At 39.4% G+C, this 19,685-nt stretch overlaps 2 protein-coding genes and 2 non-coding genes across 4 annotated transcripts; all 4 read right to left on the bottom strand.

Moving 5' to 3' along the window:
- Positions 1–617: 617 nt before the first annotated feature.
- rps4x (ribosomal protein S4 X-linked) lies at positions 618–7,153 on the bottom strand. The gene is made up of 7 exons (XM_067524893.1): positions 7,081–7,153; positions 6,442–6,519; positions 5,674–5,854; positions 2,871–2,968; positions 2,013–2,184; positions 1,772–1,929; positions 618–771 (listed from the first exon to the last, which is right to left on the bottom strand). The coding sequence occupies exons 1-7, from the start codon at positions 7,081–7,083 to the stop codon at positions 670–672; spliced, it is 792 nt and encodes a 263-aa protein (XP_067380994.1). The 5' UTR covers positions 7,084–7,153; the 3' UTR covers positions 618–669.
- LOC137138702 (small nucleolar RNA SNORD61) lies at positions 1,553–1,624 on the bottom strand. The gene has a single exon (XR_010916229.1). It is a non-coding gene; the product is annotated as a small nucleolar RNA SNORD61 (small nucleolar RNA).
- On the bottom strand, positions 5,426–5,498 carry LOC137138701 (small nucleolar RNA SNORD61). Its single transcript, XR_010916228.1, has one exon. It is a non-coding gene; the product is annotated as a small nucleolar RNA SNORD61 (small nucleolar RNA).
- Positions 7,154–9,452: 2,299 nt separating the features above from the next.
- On the bottom strand, positions 9,453–19,685 carry cited1 (Cbp/p300-interacting transactivator, with Glu/Asp-rich carboxy-terminal domain, 1). The gene is made up of 2 exons (XM_067522707.1): positions 19,289–19,685; positions 9,453–14,670 (listed from the first exon to the last, which is right to left on the bottom strand). Exon 2 carries the CDS (start codon positions 14,649–14,651, stop codon positions 14,079–14,081), a length of 573 nt encoding a protein of 190 aa, XP_067378808.1. The 5' UTR covers positions 14,652–14,670; positions 19,289–19,685; the 3' UTR covers positions 9,453–14,078.

The following is a 19,685-nucleotide window of genomic DNA, read 5'->3' as shown; positions in this document are numbered from 1 at the left end:
AAATAAAAGATTGAGGGGGTAAGATGGAGCCACTAGCTAGGAAATAGTGAAATTCAGGACAGAGCAAGGAAACATGCAATGGAGGGAAGCACAGTGTGTACAAAGGGTGTGAAGAGAAGGGAGAAAAGCTTAGGCAGGAGTTAATGCAAAGGACAAGGAGAAACTATGAAAGCTATGTGGGAGGGATGAAAGTTAAGATCTACAAGCCAAGAACATTAACTTATAAAAATTAAGTTTTAGTCAAGTATAGATTTATTTGTGAAAATAGCCTGAAGAGGAAATACTGTTAAGTACTTAAGTGCTAATTTGCAGTGCAGTAGGGACTGAGAGCTTTGGTTGCAGACACCCTGTACAGTATAGCTACTTTGGTATTAAAGGCACAATTCTTCTCAAGTGCGACTTATTTACTGACACTCAGCTAAATGTCAGAGGGCAGAAGTTTCCCCACAACACGCTGCTTGACTTCACTTACCAGACGACACACATCCCCCCAAGAGCCAGTTTAATAGTAAAGATAGAGCTTCCTAATGCATTTTCCAAAACAAATGGCTTCTCAAATGACACGTGTGTGCAGGAAATGTTGCTACCAGTGAAAGGAACCACAACGACAAGCTGAGTGTTTTGTAAATAAGTTTATTTGAAAACCAGGCTGTGTGTCTTGTGGCCAGTTTAGCTGCTGCCCTGCTTGGCGGCGAGCCTCTTGTCTCTCTCCTCGGCGATGGTCAGACGGATTCCCTTTCCTCGGGGCAGGGACACCCATGGTTTGTTGCCCTGCAGGTAAGAGAGGAGTGAAGAGACATTTAATGGTTAACATTGACCAAAAATGTGTGTGCAAAGCTTAGCTTGAATATGTGGCTTTTGTGATATTGTCAAAACCTTCTGAATTTAGTGTTTGCTGAACTACTCAATGACTCCAGCTAATGCTGAACAATATGACACATGTAAACAATTCATACATTTAAACCCTGTGGCTTCTGCAGCCACGCCAGCACTTCAGTTATTGTTTCAGTATTTAAAATACCAGTCTTTAATTTCAGCTTCTTAAATGTGTAATGATGATCAGAGGTCAAGTTCTCCAAAGTAAAACAAAATACAGTTGGAGATTTACAGCTTAAGTGGTTATACCAACATTAATCTGACAGCAAGTGCTCATCAAGGTAAAGAAAAACAGAGCACGGGGCTGAGGCCACTGAATAAATGCCACAGCAGAAGAATGACCATGCTGCTGACAGCTCCGGTCACATCAGCGGCCAAATAAATGTCAGGCACCAGAGAAAAGTGTGTAGTTACAGTGCAAAGGCCAGATCCTTGTAATCACTTCATTTGATGGACAGTGCAACAACAGCTTTCACACAGCAGCCTGGGCAGAAGAAAACTACCATTTCTAGGATTTGCCTGACAGACTATTGAAGTCAGGCTTCAGGGGCTGGAGCAATCAGCTTTAATCTTTGTTTAATCCCAATTTTCTGCCCCCTCAGAAAACCTCAGGGAATTTTGAAACTGCGTATGAAAACAGGTTTGACAGATAAACTTGTTGGTTGGTGTTATCAAGGAGCTCAGAACTTCTTAGAGGAATTGGTTGCTATTTTCATCATTGATCAAAACCAGAAATGGTCATCATTGCTCCAACTTGATTTATAGCAATAACAAAAAATACTTCTCTGTATAAAGTGTTCTGTAAGCTTGTTCAATTTAGCTCTTTATTGCTACAGTGAATTTCATCTTTCTGAACTTATTGTCCGACATCGTCAGATTTCTCTTCAATCCTCACCTTGCCAACGATGAAGATGTTGGAGAGCCTGGTGGCGAAGCTGTTGCCTGTGCTGTCCTTGACGTGCACCACGTCAAAAGAGCCAGGGTGGCGCTCCCTGTTGGTGATCACACCAATACGCCCCAAGTTAGCACCACCAGTCACCATGCACAGGTTACCTAAAGGGAACAGAGGGTGAAAAACACATCACAGGATTGTTCTACACAAAACACCAGAGGAGATCAGCATGAGCTCAACTTACCAGTATCAAATTTGATGAAATCTGTGATCTTGCCAGTGTCCAGGTCAATGCGGACTGTGTCGTTGACCTTGATGAGGGGGTCGGGGTAGCGAATGGTGCGTGCATCATGAGTCACCAGGTGGGGGACTCCCTTGGTTCCAATGATGATCTTTTTCACCTTGCACAGTTTGTACTGCAGAGAAGTGGAGGGTCGGGTTAAGGAATAGACACGAGTGCATTAATGTTAAAGGCCACATGACTGATGACAAGAATTCTACTGTAAAAACAGAAAATGTCTCAAGTACCAAGCATACTTTATGAACATTCAATTGTCAGTCATATGAGCAGAAAATTAAATTGATCAAAACATAGTTTATAATTTTGGTCAACCATCTGGAGGTGTAATTCATTCTCACAGTAGAGGATTTAACTAGACTCAACCAAGGTTTTGGAGATTAAACCATTCTGAAACAGCATCAGCTGCCACACATGATCTCTGCATTTAGCAAGAGGCAAAAGACAAGATCTTGCATGCTGATTATGAAAGATAAGTTTTGAATGGCTGATTCTTCGCCGACTTAACAACAAACTCTAGATTTGGGTCAGCAAGAACCCACTATTTTAGACAATGTTTAAATCAATATGACGTGCATCGTCTCCTTTCTTACATTTCAAATATAGGATAAGGAGGTTGAGAGAATATTCAGTCAGTCTTGCTGTCCACTCTTATTTGCAGAGGTCTTTGCTTTCCTCTCTTTTAGTGATTTTACTTAACTAGTAAGACAACAACTAGTAGCATCAAAAAGTGCATTTTCAAAAACGATGTCATAAATGCAGAGTCTTGAGCCAAAAGAAAAGTGAACACTTTCAATCTCTTACCTTGGCCTCCTCTGCGGTGATGCGGTGGACGGTGAAACGTCCCTTTACATCGTAGATCAGACGGAAGTGTTCACCAGTCTTCTCGATGCTGATCACATCTGGATAAACAAACAGTTAACAGACTTAGTATCACATTAAGTAAGATTAGGCTTTGGATTCTTTTATAAAAGTAAAACCCCTCCGCCTAAAGAAAAAAAAAAAAAAAAAAAAAAAACGCTACCCTCTCAGTGTGCTAGTAAATGGAATGAAAACAGTTTTACAGCCAAATTTACTACAACTTTACTCCTAATGATCTGTTAATGACAAAACCGCCTCACTGGCATTACTATTGAATACCATTATACCCAATATAAGAGCTTCTGCCTAGAAAGTAATTGCCATTCATTCCATTCTCTCTTGCCAATTAAAACCAATAACACCTACCCACGCTCACAACTAAAAAACATGTTTTGACTAAAGTGAGGTCACTGAATAGATAAACAATTCAAATGGACATTGTCCCAATATTCCAATTTTACAAGGATTAATACTAATTAGAAAAAATTTGTTTTTTGCAACTGGGGGGACACAGACAGCCAGCTATGAGCATCAGCTGAACACTGAAATGCTTCACTTTAACTAGGATAACTATGCATTTTATTACAAAAGGATTATAAGACTGATCTTGTTCCCAGCCTAGAATAGCCAAGTGTTAAGTGTGTACGTATATAAATAGGACCCAGTAACCCAGCTGCAAAGGCCCCCCGTGGATTTTAAAATTAAAGTGCCACACCTTCATATTAAGCACTTGGTCAGCATTGGATGTATAAAAAAAATTGACTGGGTGGCAGGTTCGTCCCATAAAGTGTTGGCATTGGAATTTGTCACATGTTGGTAGAACTAGTTTGCCACTACTCAAGTAAAACAAAACAAACAAAAAAAAAAATCAAAGAGCATAAAACACTTTTTAGTGGAAGTATAACAAAAGAAAGAATTTTAAGTGACAGGTGATAACTGATGTCTTCCTTTCACAGGTGTTTGTTTTTGGTTTCCAATTTGTAATCCAGATGAGTGGGGCAAATGAGATTACCCCATCTGTTCTTTGAAGTGGCTAAAAATGGTAATTGTTTTAAAAATATCATTAAAACTGGTTCTCTCACATAAAACACATGTTAAACTAATTGCGCCACCTCAACATCTCACCTACAAACATCTACCCAAATGACTGGCTGTGGTCCATCTGCAGCATTGCACAATGATTAATTGACAAAATTCATTAACATCAACATGGAACTCAAAGAAAATTGATTTTTGTAAATCCTGATATATTAAAAAAATCAACAACTTAAGAGCAGAGACCTTGATTAAGAAGGCGTTTTAGGTTTGTGATCATTATACATTAATGCAGCACCACAGTGTGCAGGCTAATGCTGGGATTTTGCTTTGCATCAGATTTACACTTAAATTTGGTTTTATTGTCAAGCCTATGTCCGTTGCTTTCCCCCCCAGTTTCACAGAAAGTTACAATAATCTGATCTCCTTACTCTTGCTTTTATGATTGTTAAACAGGTATCAGTTACTGAACGCTATTTAATCAGACTCATTTGCTAGTAATAGACAAAAACGTACAGTGCATGCTATGATTTCCATTACCAGTAGCTACTTATTGAGGAAAACTTTTTAGCTTGTGCTGTCGATTTACACGTTTAGAAACACGGCATTTTGACTTAAAGGTGAATTTATGGTCAAGCTAATATCACTAGTTTGACAATTGCTTTTCCATTTAGAAGTGGTTGGCTAAAAGGTCATGTCCAAATGAGTGGAATGCTTCATTTGCTAACCTCATTAAAGTTGTTGTGTCTGGAAGCAAAGCGGTTTCCCAAGTTGCCAAGCGTTTACCCCAATGAAAAGAAGTTCTATTTTGAAAGCTCTTTTACAGACGTTGTGTTATCAATTGACCAGCCCCGACATTCAGCTCCATAAGGAAAATAATGCCACATTTGACTTTGTGCACCTCCTTTTTCAACAGGTCATGTACCATCAGGAAGAGCTCTTCTACTTGCAGCAATGTTTCTTGTTCATCATTGAGAGCTGTCTGTCCGCAGTGAGTGCACTAATGACAGTCATGTTGACTTTGATTGCTGAAAGGCAATAGAAACAGAGCACTGGTCTGCTCTGCTGCAACACTTTCTTCTTTCTGATACCCACACAACTCAGTAAAGACATTAAAAAAGGATAAAAGGCTTTGATTATAACACTGTCAATCCCAAAGTCCCAATGCTAATAAAATGTGGTTCAGTACAGTTTACAGTCTGACCTTTCAGATGACCAACTAGCTAGTTGTGCCGGGTTTATCTCCAAGACTGAAGACATCAAAATAAAAACTGTTTGTTTATTTGCTATAGTAAAAGTAGCTCCCCCTTTAGACATTTAACAATTATTTCCTAAATTTCTGAGAAGCAAAGGAAATTAACTGTTGCAAATTTAGTACAAAAAAGAAACGGATTAAATTTAACATTGATAATCTCCACTTGACCAACATTTGTAAATGACATTATGAAATTGTGTTTTAGTTGGAGCTCAGAACTTCTTAGAGGAATTGGTTGAGTAATTTCAAGTCACTGATCAAACCCACAAATTCATCATAGCTCCTTCTGAAAGCTAAATTTTGGAAACAGTATCTTACACATCTTTCAACATCCACAACACTGTACAGAAACAGAACAAGGCAATAAAAGTACATCTGTCCCACACCAGAGTTAAGCTGCATTGAGGGCAAAAAAAATAAAAATAATAAAAAATAGAAGTCAAACTGACAACTTACCCATGAATCCAGCAGGGTAGGTGATATCAGTTCGCACCTTGCCATCAATCTTAATAAGCCTCTGCATGCAGATCTTCTTCACTTCATCTCCTGTAAGAGCGTACTTGAGGCGGTTCCTCAGGAAGATGATGAGGGGCAGGCACTCCCTCAGCTTGTGGGGACCAGTGGAAGGACGAGGAGCCTAAAATGAGAAAAGATGTTACAACCAAAAGTGTGTGAGGGGGGGAAAGAAAAACAACAAAAAAAGACAGCCTGAGTAATCTTAATACAAGTGTTATTTTGTACTTTATTTTAAACTCAGAGCTCACTAGGAGTTGGGTTTCATCAGTTCCTGTTCTTTTCAACTAAATGTTATTTGAGGGCACACTGCCATCACAACCTTGTTTAGAGCTTACATGATTTATATACCCCAGTCCCACCACCAGAAAACTTTTGCAACTGAGGTTGTTAGAAAGACTGCAGTTCAAGATAATGTATAACAGCATTAACATTGGATCTCTATTCTATTGGTAAGTCACAAACCAACTAAAGTTAGATTCAATGCGGGAGGTGTTTAAAAGTTAACATATCAGCTTGACTTAGGTAAATTTGCTGCAAATACATGGGATACAAACTCATACATCACTGGGTCTGTCCTGCTTAATCAAAACGTTGCTTGCAAACGTATTTTCTTTTAGCCTTTTTCATGCTACATTGCAAGGTACTGATCCAACGTTTGACTCAATGTAAATTGAATATCACGTCAATAGTAGCGGACACGTTACTTACAAACACTCCGGTGAGCTTGTCAAGCATCCAGTGCTTTGGCGCTGCGACGCGCTTCAGGTGCTTCTTCGGTCCTCTTGCCTGTTGGGGTAAAGCCAAATTCGATCAGAACCGTGACCAAGTCTGGAGGTTGCAGTGCGGATAGCAAAACCAGAACCACTTTACGGAGTCCCCATTAGTTGAAACCCCGCTAGAGAAAAGCTAGTTAGGCAGCAGCATTAGCAAGATAAGCTAACGTCCACTTCACAGCCGGCTGCGGCCTACTTAAGATTATCTCACATACACTGTTCATTTCGCGTCATATTGCTTATCACCTTTAGTTCTGTCATAAAAATGTTTTTTTTTTATACAAATGCGACTGTCCCACAAACTAATGCCAGAGCAGCATCTATTCATTTAACGTAATATGATGTTAGCAACAGCCAGGCTAACAAACCGTGGCCGATAAAACCAAAGGGGGTCAAGTTAACTTTAATCATTAATAAAAGGTAAGAATCACTGCTTAAGTTTGCAATTTAGACATAAACCACTTTATAAGACATGGAATGTTAAACTAAAACATTGATGTGTGTGATAACAAAAGAGCAAAAGGAGATGTTTAATGATTAGTTCAGAGAAGAATCGCGAGGAAAAACTGCTCACCATGTTGGAGTCTGCGGGGAAAAGGACCTCCTACCTTCCGGTATTCAATGATAAGCCGTACTACGGCGTGCTGGGAGGGACATGACTGCTGAAAGTCGCAGAGTGAATTCCTACAGTTTAATTGCACAATTATAGACTGAAAAAAGATGTAACGTAATTTACATTATAAGCAAACATTAATATTTAAAATTATTTAATTAAAAGCCTTATTTCAGCTTTTGAATTAAAAGAAAAAAGAATTATTCAGTCTACTGTGGTCTCCTTTGGATAAACTAAAGTAAATATATTTTTTATATAAATTTGCTTTTTGATTAAGGAATTGGGATAGTATACTAAAACATTAGTATTATAATGTTAAAAATTTTAATATGTATAATTATCAACGCGCATCAACCATAATATGGCAAAAATAAAGTTGTATATAAGGGCAGCAATGAATTTGGAAACCAGCTGTGGTGCAGTAACGTGTTGAAATGCTCCAGTTCCCATACACTGAGAATGGACATTTTGGTAAAAGAGGGCTACAATGATTAGTTAATCAATCAATTGGCTGATAAACAGAAAATTAATTTGCAAATATCTTGATAATCAAGTATTCATTTCAAGTAATCTTTCTAATAAAATGCCAGATATACTCTGGTTTTAGAATTCCTGCTTGGCAGAAACAGACTTTAGCAATTTACAACCTTAATAGTATTTTCATCCTTTTTTTTTTAAGTATACATTTTTACAACTGGCTAAAATATCTATCTATGCCTCCACAGCGATCGCCTCTCACATAAAATATCACACATTCTCCATTCACCCTGCTTCTCTTACTCAGTGTTTCCAAAGTCCTGGTCAGGAAATGCCAGTGTGGCAGGCAGATCCCAGTCCTGTTTACATTCATTATGTGGAGATAAAGCTCCTCTTGGGTCTGTGTATTCCTCGGCCAAATAATACCAACTGTCTTCTCTCAGAGGGCATGTCTGCTTCCCCCAGGTGCAGGAACTGATCCCAAACCCTGGGACAAACCTGCTGGACATTATTTTATAACACCCCCCAAAAATGCTCCTGTGTGCACATATGTGTCTGGTGACCCACTTAATCTTTTTATGTGCTTTCCTTAAACATAAATCTTCAGGGCATGCACAAGTCAGTTTTTCAGGGCAGTGTTGCAAGTGTTTCCACTGAATCAACCTACTAACCTACATTTTATTCAGCCCATTTTGTATTTTGCAAACAGGCTTGGGGAAGTTCAACAACAATCTGTCCTGTAACCAGCAGCAAGTTGGGAACCTATCTATGTTTTGCCAGCGATAATTTGCTGACACACGTCTTTAAAAGCATCTTTCAAAACCAGTGTCCAAATTTAGGAGTCAGCAGCTCATCTGATTTTAAACTTTGATATTATTAATACCACTGAGACTTGCCTTTTACTGTCTGATATTTTAAAGATCAGAGTTTGCTTCTCTGTGAATTAAAATAATTTACTACATATAATACTGGGCTACTGAAGTTAGTTAATCAGTAACAGGTGTAGTTTAGCTCTGTGGATGTATCTACAATCACCACTAGGTGACAGCAATAGACTGATACTTTGCTCTATGTAAGTCTGTCACTTGCAAAGAAGAGTTTGTTGGAAACCTTCCTTTTACATGCTGCAGGGTTGGGCATTACCCGCTAATTCTAGGCGTACTTGTTTGTGGAAAAGAAAATTGCTAAAACTAAGTAATCCTACTAGAAACAATGTGAGAACTTTTACAGTTACTATCAAATTACATTTTTTATTCCAGGAAACTTGCTTGCTATTAAAATAATTCCACATGAGCAATATGTGAACTTAACATCCCTTTCCAGCAGATGGAAGTCTAATGCATGGAAATATGAGTTTTATAACAGTACTGTAGCAATAAACTTTTAAGGTCAGCTGTTCATGCATTTTACATACCGTGTATAATCTAATTCTTGTGTCATCAAATTGAAAAAACATTGTAAAAGAACAAGTATAGAAAATCAGAATGCTGGTTTATAGTGTATCTGCAGTTTTAATGATAAACATTGACTCCAGATACATTTGAACTTTTTTTTAATTTCCCCACTCCACAAAGCTGTAACAAAAATACAGGCATTTTCAATATGATCTTAGTCATTTACATTTTTCATATACATGTACAAGTGAGAGCTACTGAGCAAAAGTGCTTTAAAAATCATCTTTGAATAGTATTTATTTAATCATTAGAAAATAAAACAAGGACAAGGAACTGCAAGTGGAGCCAAGCAAAAAAACAAACAAACAAACAAAAAAAAACAAAACAAAAAAACTCCCCACAAATTACAGCTTCAATCTATAGATTTTAAGGTAAATATGATGAGACGTATGGAATAAATCAGTGCTGAGTCTACCTCAGTTTCTCATAGACTTGGTGGGCTGAACATTTTTCATTATTGTGGAGAGAAACCTTGTCACGAAGACCTTTTAACAGATACATCACTGCCTACGTTGAAGGTTTTCACAGGCCTTCATATTTTCCATGACCTTGAGGCCCTGAGGCAACGGCCCAGTGTGTAACAAATCACTGCTGTCATGTGAAAACTTTAAATCTGCTTTGTTTCAGCTGTAGCAACGGTGAAAGTTTACACAGTTCCAGATTACAGGAAGAAAACCCATCAAGATCCAAAAACAGCAGTGTCAGTCAGAATAAAGACTGTTTTTAATGTGAAAACAGGAGCAATAACTTTTTTATGTCTGCTTGTTGCCTGACATATGTGTAACACTAGTGCCAAGAAATAGTCTTCCCCTAAAACCCCCCTTTTAATTAAGCTTACGTCTTAAAAACTGGCTGTAGTTATTTTACACTAAGTTAGCGTCATATCTACCAGCTAAGGGGAAAATGAATGACTATTCTTTTTTGTGATGATGACAATTCATCAGGAATGAAAATATAACTTTCATAAAGTAGCGAAATTGCAAATTAAAGCCTGTTGCAGTCTATATGCTTATGCTACTATTGTATGTGATCTGCATTATGTGCAGTGGTACTTTTAAATTGAGAGTCAGGTCGAGATGTCCATCAGAATTTCAAAAAGTTTTTAAAACCCTTTTTTAAGTAATTTAGTGTGAAAATGCACTTGTGTGTTATTCCAAGCAAACTGAAACCAAGTGAGAAATATTATAACCAAATAGCTGTGATATGTATTTTAGTTCAAAAGGTCTCTCCTAAGGTTAATCTGCAATAACGGGGGTCCATGAAAAAGAGGAAATGAAAGCTCTCAGATGTTTCAAACATCTCGACAAGGCGACTTCTCAGGGAAGTAGAGGGGGAACTCCCTCTGGTTCACAGGGCAAAAATAACATTCACTCAGCTGGGATTAAGGCTGGACCACAAAACAACAACACACACAAAAAGGACTTTAAAACAATATTGAGCACATGGAAACAAACATGAGACTGTCTTCAATCTGAAGAATGTTATTTTGACCCACTTAGGCAACGAGACAGAGGAAGAAAAGAACCAGTGTGTCTGTCAGAGGAGGATCGTCTTTACTTCTTTCTTTGCTCGCCACTATGTCAGTAAAGCGGTTGTAATAAAGGAAATACCAAGCAAATGTCTGGGAAGGAATCTTTCAAACACTCCTGCTGCTGCTCACATTTTCATTACTGAGGTTTTCGCTCATTGACTGTAACTAAGACACTCGTGAACATCAGACACAAAGAAATGGGCCCTATTTGTGTGTGTTTCTAGGGAAATGCTTTAAATTAACTCGATGAGCGTGTGTGTGTGTGTGTGAGCACCAACGTTGTGTGCATGTAAACTGAGCTGTCTATATCTAAATAAATTAACAATGTTTTTCCTCTACCAGTGGACTTTGTGTAGACAGGTGATGTTGACCTCACTCATATGCAAATACAGTAAATACATATAGCTACTCTTATACAGCCTCTGTTTTACATATATCTCAAAATCTTTTCTGTCTCTTTCTCTCTCACACACCCAGAAAAGCTCAATACCCTGTGAAGTCAGTGTGTAACAGAACAAGTGCCTGTTTCATGGCTCCTACTCCCATTTCCCTGCTGTAATACCATCTGCTCTAACTCTGTGTGTGTGTGTGTGTGTGTGTGTGTGTGTGTGTGTGTGTGTGTGTGTGTGTGTGTGTGTGTGTGTGTGTGTGTGTGTGTGTGTGTGTGTGTGTGTGCGTGCCTGCCTGCATGTAGTTTGTTTCAGCCCATGTGCCGAATGGATGTGACTGCACATACAGGTGTGTTGTCACAATGTCATTGTGTGCACGTGTGTATATATACACAGGTGTGCTATTTCATGTGTGTGAGGTCCAGGAGGAGAGCTACAATGCCCAAGCTGACAGACACACTGGTTTGAGGTGAAAGGCCTTTGTTCCGGCTACACAGTTCAAGCCCCCCCCCATCTCTTTTTACCACAACAGATATAAGTCAGAGCCCTCATCCTGGCTGCATTCATCCACAGCACAGAAAAGCGCCTATAGCTTGGGTGGTGAGGTGGAGGGTTGGGTGTCAATTTTCCCCTCCAAGCGGGGTTTTTCCAGCCACAACACATTTTTAGTATAATGTACATTTAACTCCCAATCTAACAACAAAAACTGTTAATGTTAAAATCAGAATCACAAAGTTGGAATTATTATGAGTCAAAGTGGCAGCAATATCTGGCAGCATCAAGGAGGTCCAGTAGGGGATAATCACATAAGGCACATACAATGGACTGCAACAGCTGTCTGCAATATGGCGCTACTATCTTTTTAAACATATTTAACCAAAAACATCACTGTGGATTTAAAATGAAATATTTATGGGAATAGTCAGTTACAAAATAAAATTTAATTAATAAAGTAGAACAGTATTAGACAACAGGGCACTGTGGCCACCATTAAAGACACCAAGGTCACATCCTCCATAATGTTATCTACCATAAACACAGTATGTAGACTCTATATCTGACAGATCATAATATAAGGAAGTAAAAATTACAGAAGGTTTAATACAATCATATATTTATCTACTTTGGCTTGCAGTTTGTCCATTGGGTGGGAGTGGTTGTGTCCAGGTGCATAACAATGACCTCACTGACCTCCATTTGTTAAAAATAAAAGTTTCTACTGTTTATTTGGATATTGGAAACCAGGCAGCTTTTGTAATATTATCCTTTGAACTTTCAGTATTTCTGACATGTTATCTTTAAAAGCAGATTAAGGTCTGTTTGTGTAATTCAGTTGAAAGCTCCTGAGATCAGCACGGTTGAGATTGTCCCATCCAGTTATTTTAAACTGATGTGATGTGAGTATTTCATGTGTTGCATAAGAACTTCACCAGCTTGCTTTCCATAAATGCTAACACTAATTACTACAAGCTACAGTAGCCAAAATCCAATTTTTATTGCCTTCTTGACTGTAGGCAGTTTGACAAATTTGGAAAATAATGGTTCACTGAAGGGGCTGAGGACCTCCAATATGGATGCCAGAGGGGGCACCACCACTTTGTCAAGATGATGACTACATATAGTGTCCGACTTCATAAGACAACAGTGAATGAACAGTGGCTGGAATTTAGTTATTGGTGTTGACTGTGAGGAAATGTCAGTTTAACTTTGGCCATTTTGTTCATAAAGTGTGCACTGCTTTGACATACTGACACCCGGCCACAGTGTGTATTTAGGATTAGGTAAGGCTGCCCTACAGAGTGTGCAGTGGCCTCTAGGCCTTGTGATGACAAAACAGACAATGTTTCCTTATCAGCAACATGGAAGTGTGGTGACAATGGGGCCTGACAAAAACTGTTTTGACACAAATATCAAAGTGGCAGAACAGGAAAAACAAAAGGCAGCAGGTTTTGGAATATCTTCATGTCTACAAAACCTTGTGTACTATGTGTAAGGAAGTGCTTAACTTGGCCACCTAAAGGTCAATCGACACGGTAGTTTGCAAAAAACAAAACGTGAACACGAAGTGGTGACTGATATGACCAAAAGGCCTTGTTTGTCTTAATGAGGCCCTGCTCCAGATATAGGAACAAGCCACTTCATTCAGGTACAATGTCCCGAAAGTTTCCACAACTCTTGATCTAATTCATTGTGTTCAGAAAAAGTAGAACCGATTACAGACACCCCACAGAAACGCTCCTTGTCCAAGAGTCCTGATTGATATCAGCTACTGTCTTAAATAACATGTTCTATGAATACGACTGGTTGAACTAAATTCAAACAAAAAAAGGAAGGAAGAAAGACGGAGTGAGAAGAACACTGAGATAACAACTTTTTAGACAATCAGTGTCTTTGTGAAGCCAAAAGACAGGAGTTTTGTTCCTGTGAGACCAGTCTAATATTGTCTATTTAGAAAACAGGAAACAGTGTTTGTCCTTCACGAATCTCCCATAAAACCATGTTTCCCATTTTCATTTTTCTTAAGCCCTAACTTAATCATTAGAGAGGACGGCACCGTGAAAAGATGGGGACTAAGTCTAACAGGTCTGTCTTTGTTGTTTGTTTCCAGGAGGCCAACTCAGACATTCTAACCAATCACCTTGTATTCGCTGAGCCATTACAATAGTGTGATGGAGGAAAAGAGGAGCAGAGCAAGAAAGTGTTTCTCTTAAGTAAAGTGGGCAAAATCTGTGAAAAGGGTCAAACAAAAGTTATTAATCCCATCAAGTTTGTTTAAAACTTCTTTTATCCTAGCGAAAAAATTAATAAAAAAAAAAAAAACTGTTCACGTTGTCTTTCTGCAAGTGTACGGCTCCATAACAAAAACAACAACAACAACAAAAAAAATCAAGCACAAGCTGCTTCTTTCTTTGAGTGGTCTGTCTGACCGTAGAGTATAAACGCAAAATAGAAACAAGAGAATGCCTCTAATTTCTTTCACTTTATCTCTCAGAATCTTTTTTGTTTCCTCATTTATCAACCAAGAAGTGGAGGAAAGTGAAAAACACATCAGGGGAGAAAAAGTCTTCTCTCAATTCCACTGCATCTGAACATTTTTCTTTTCGAGGGTCAGCATCCAGCAGGCACATCTGACATGAAATCAAACTCGTTCTGACCCAGCCAAAGCTCAGGGAGCTCATTGGCTCGGTCCAAGCCGAGCTCAACCACCAGAGACATCAGAACTTCTTCGTCTACAGGGTCAAAGTCAATAATTCCACCTGCACCGGTGCCTTGGTTCCCCATGCTGATCCCGACCCCCATCCCGCCTCCTCCAAGGCCTACAGATGGCCCCAGGAGCTGGTTTCCAGTGCTTAGAGGTGAGGTGCCAAAGCCTCTTTGGGCTCCACCAGGTGCTGGGTGACCAGGAGAAGCACCAGCAAGGTTTTGGTAGTGCGAGTTGAGCTTCTGCAGCTGCATGCTGGCGAGGAGATGAGGCCCCGTCTGCAGGCAGAAGGGCTGAGGTTTGGGGAGCGGCGCAGACGTCAGCGTCAATCCGGGTGAGGAAGCCGGGCCAGTAGAAGGGGAGAAGGGCACGACGGAGGCTTTAGAGGAAGGGTAGTGTAGAAGGGAGGTGAGAGGAGAGGAGGAGGAGAGGTCCTTCATCGCAGCGTGAGTGTTGCCAGGGAACAACAGTGAGGTCATCACCAGGATCAGCCAAAGCCTGTACAAAGAAAAGGGAGGTGTTATGTAGTGCAATCAATCTGGGATTTTGTGTTTTTATAAATTTAGTGTTAGTGTATATGAATAAAAAAGAAAAAACACATTCCACATCCAGCAAATTTCTAATCAATATCATAAGAACAGTGTTGTAATCTGTTTAAACAGTACAAAAACAAACAAAAAAATGGCGAGAGATACAAGTTTCTTTGTGCTAAGCTACTTGGTTGTCAGAAAGTGAAAACACATATTTCACCAAACAATGTTAAACTAAGACAAAATTCCCAGTTTTCTAAGTGTTTTCTTCGTTGACATTTACTTTCATATGCTTAGACACATATCAGTGAAGCCCAAATAAAATGTTATACAAGTCACTGATTGTGCCGTTCTCATAGCAGCTCACAGGCTGTTGTGTTCCAGAACCTGGAACTATACCTGCAGTGGTTAAGTAAATGTTTTCTGAGATGAAAGATGAGAAAATGAAATTTCCATTAGCCCCTGGCGTTGCTGTCGGGTAAATGTTTTTAGGTTTATATATAAGTGAAAACATTCTTCAAAATGAAGAAAATAGAGCAGTGGCCTCAGCTGACCATTTGTTGACCGAATGAAAAATGACAAATTGTCATAAGTGGTCATATAAAAGTGTTTCCTGAAAAATATGTGGTTGTTTCAGACCACAACAACAAAAGCCTTCTTGACTCAAGAGCAGCTTTACTCATGTTCTTGTGACCTGGTAAATCACTGAAGTCAGATCTGTCTGGGAAATGTACAACTACATGACCCTGGTGCCTGGACGGCCACATGACTCGCTGCGTTTCAGCTTGTGTGTGTATTCACTTGATGTCTGCTTTTCTTCTTCACCTATTGAGCAGCAAATTAACCATGAAAAGCTGTGAGGAGAAAATCTGTGGGTGCCAGTGGGGTTAGTGAGTGTTTATAGACCTGTGTGTGTGTGTGTGTGTGTGTCTGTGCGTGTGTGTGTGAGTGTGTGTGAATGGAGTTCACAACAGAGCCTTTGAAGAGTGATTGAGTCACACGGCAGGATAAATACATATGGGCCCTGAGAGCAGTGCCTGTGTTTGTGTGACCGTGTGTGTCTGCATGCATGGGAGAAAGTGTGTGTTGTTTAAAACGTGACACCCAGGAAATGTAATTGAGTGCAGAGGTAAAAGGTTTAAATGAAACACTGTGCGTGTGTGTGAGTGTATTTCAGTGTGTGTGACTTCAACTTTCTTGCAAAAAGACGTCTTAAGACTCATGGCAAAGTCCCCAAGCTGGTTTATATTACACCCAGTTCAAACAGCATGTGTATTCACACACACACATCACGCGGCCATCCTTTGAGTAAGTTAATCGCTTAATATGTGCGAATCCTTTGCCCCTCCCTCCCTCTCTTTTCTCTCTCTCTCACTCACATGCAATTGCACTTCTATTTTAGTGAGGACCCTACCCCTTTATGTCAAGCCATAACACTCAAAACATCTTTCTGGATTTGTTTCCGAAAGTTAGGACTCACTAAATTCCTTATATAAAAACTTTTAGAAAATGTCCTTAGTCCCAAGCTGTAAGGACCCAAAAAACAAACAAAAAAAAAAAACCTCAAAATATCCCTCACAGAGATAGTACATACATTCACTCACACACACACACACACACACACACACACAACCCCCTCCTCCCAGCACTGGCTCTTATTTAGCCAGAACATAATTGTTACAGGCAGGCATGCAGCTGCACTCAACTGATATCATTAACACACACACAAAGATACCAAACAGCTGTCAATGGCATTCTGTGTGTGTGTGTGTGTGTGTGTGTGTGTTTGTTCATTATTCATTGACTGATTACTGTCAGGGCAAAGCAGCACATGGTGTTTCTCCGCTCAACAGCTTTTCCACCAAATTGAGGCCAAGAGACACAAACAAAAAACACCACACGGAGCCCACATCTTCACACATTTTGAAGTCTTCAAAATTACATACAAACATACATTTTTAATTTTAAATGTGTGTTAAGTAAAGCAATGTAGTTAAACTCAACCAAATCACAAAACATTACCTATATTTACAGTGATATCTCATCTCCAATTTTCCCCAAATTCATCCCAAAGGCATGTTGTTGTTTGATATAGACTCCTGCTGAGTTTAGTTTATCTGGGGAAAGTGTCTTGAAGATGGGCTCAGAAACATCAATAATAATATTTTAGTCACTGTGAAAACCTTCAATGTACTGACATGAGGAAGGGGGTGTTCTGTTGCGAAAATTCTACTTTTACATTTTAAGAGAAAGATAGTGTTATTTTTTATATCAAAAGTTACATAGTTTTACTTAAAAGTGGAACTTTCTGTCTGTATCTGCTTTAAAAATGCTCTAAAAAAAAGTTATAGCAGGATGAAGAGTATTTTGCAGTCTGTTCTTATTAATAACAATAAGCAACCCAAAAAGTAAACATCTGAGTTATAGGACATGTCTCTGAATCCTTTACGTCTGATCTTGATTAAAAAAAAAAAAAAAAACATGATTGATGAATTCTGCCACAGTTAAGTCATTTCACATAACATTTATGCTTGAAAAATGTAATAGTTCAAAGGACTATTCTCTTAAAATGAAACCCAATTCAGTTTTATTGTTTGTTTTCATTTTATAGTGGGAGTCATTTTTCAGCCATGACAAAGAGAAAGAGTCATGATTCTCCAGTGCTGTGTATGAGATTTTGGATATTTTAGGACAATGGAGGGAAACTTAACAATTCTATTCTTCAATGCTGTGCACAGGTTAGTCAGCCGAGATCTATCTAATGTTGGACCTGAAGTGTTTCAGTTCAGACTTTAATTAGAGTAAAAGTGAGTCATGTTTGTGTGGGAGGAGTTGAGAAGTGATAGAAATTCTTTTTCCACATACTGTACATATTTGGATGACCTTCAAACCCTGCAGTTTGTCTCTGTAATAACGATGGACTGGAGTCAAAAATGCTAAAACTATTTGCTCGTCTCCTCTCATGCAACAGCAGGGCGGTGCACTGGAGTTAGGAAGGATGCTGTGTGGAACTGCTGGAGGAGTGCCAATGTTTTTTCCTGTTCACAGCTGACCTGACTCATTGTGTTCTTCCAACACTTTTATGGGACTGTGAAATCAGCTCTGGATTAGTTTCACTTTAAATTATTTCATTAGGAGTCTGGGCTGCTGTGTTGGTTGTGGACTGGCCAGCATTTATTTCAGTTATCAGCAGTTAAAGTCTGCTCTCTCTGCCTGACTGGCACTCGCAAAATACATTACAGCCCTAAAACAACTTGAAAGTTTAACATAGGAACATATTTACATGGCCAGTTGTTTATTGCACGTAGGAAAATTGTGCACATGGGCAATTAAAAATTTTCAGAGCCCAAGGTGACATGGTTCAATGATATTTTCTTTTGCTATACAGCAAGTCATACAATCAAAAATGTCAAGGCCACCTCTCACTTCACATCATTCTCTTAGCAGGAACAATGGCAGTATCACAATATTTTGATTTTCATTTAATAAAAGAAGAATAAACTGACAATGGAAACAATTATTTTCCCCTGTGGGCCTACAATTGGGTTTCAGTAATATCACTTCTTGTCACCCACTTTACTCCTCTGTCCCCTGTCCCCCCCCCGGGTTTAGATTGTCCAGTCCTTCTGTTCTGTTCCCCACCTGTCCACCAGACGTCCTCAACCCTGATCAGCTTGGACTATAGAAGCTCGTTCCCCTGAGTCACTTAGTTATTGGAATAATCATGTTCTGCATGTTGTGGAGTTTGCCTGCCTGCAAAACAGATATGTCACATCTTCTATTAGATGCTTTCCTTCACCTGTTGCCCAAGTGTCTGTCTCAGTGTATCTAGGTCCCCCTGTCCCAGTGCCCCGCTATAGGAATGCCTTTGCCATTTGTCAACAGGCAGCACATGCACACGCCTCCTCCACCACCAACAGAGGTTTCAATTACACAATTAAAGCTTAACGAGCAAATTGAAACGTCAGAGTGTGTGTCTGTCCCTTTCATACAAACACACACACACACCATATGCTGTCTAAGCATTCAACACTTGTTTTAATTGCCCCCAACATCCATTATGCAGATGGATAATGAGAAGCCAATTTAATGGCAAAGCAGTTTAGGGTATTTCTTCTTGCAAAGCGGTTTCTGTTTTGGTAAGAAAATACTAATTACTCCTAAACAAAATAGTCCAGCTAGTTTGGTCAATGTTTATTTTATTTTAGGGGATTGAATAAAATAGAGAAATGCATGCACTTTTGCGTGAAATACAAATTTGTATCACATTTCTCATGTCTGCCATTCATTTCTAATATATAAAAACATAATATGGATGTAAATAGAGTGTAAGATGATTTAAACTGAGCTCACCCATGTTTTTAAGCCTAAACATGAGATACCTTGTAAGTACCACAAAAGCTTTTATAACAAACCACTTTAGCTTGGAAATAAAGCTTGACCTCATTTAAAATGTTATGTAAAGAGAGGACCTGTTAAAATTTCCCCTGGACACATTTGCAGTACAGTCACCCACTGCCAACAACTATGAGAGCTGAGAAAAAAACTCATCCTAGAACCAGATGCAATGACAGAAACGGACCAACCTGAGAGAAAATCCCAGTGGAGGCAGAGAAGGGAGAGTAGCAAAGTCCAGAGAGTCCAAAGTGTGTGTTAAGAATAAAACCCAGTAAAGTGTAGCTGGTGGTTTTCTGCAGAGAACCAGAGGCTGAAGTCCAGAGGAGTAAACTGTGCTGACAGAGCGACACCGACAGACTGAGTGAAAGCAGAGACTCTGGAGGGTTTGTCTGCTCCTCAGTGAGGCTTGTTACTGAAGTATTTGTGCCTGGTTCCCTCTCTCTCTCCTCACTGACCAGCCCGGGGTGTGTGTATGTGCGTGTGTGTGTGTTCAGGCAGGCTGCCTTCCAAAAACCAGGAACTGGACTTCTAGAGGATTTGGATGGAGGCAAGAAGGTTAAACCTGAGGAAAAAAAACAGTAGTCT

The sequence above is a fragment of the Channa argus genome, chromosome 12 (assembly GCF_033026475.1).
Source record: "Channa argus isolate prfri chromosome 12, Channa argus male v1.0, whole genome shotgun sequence".
NCBI lineage: Eukaryota > Metazoa > Chordata > Actinopteri > Anabantiformes > Channidae > Channa > Channa argus.
Note: the sequence above shows the minus strand (reverse complement) of the source record. Positions and strands in the feature narration are given on the sequence as shown.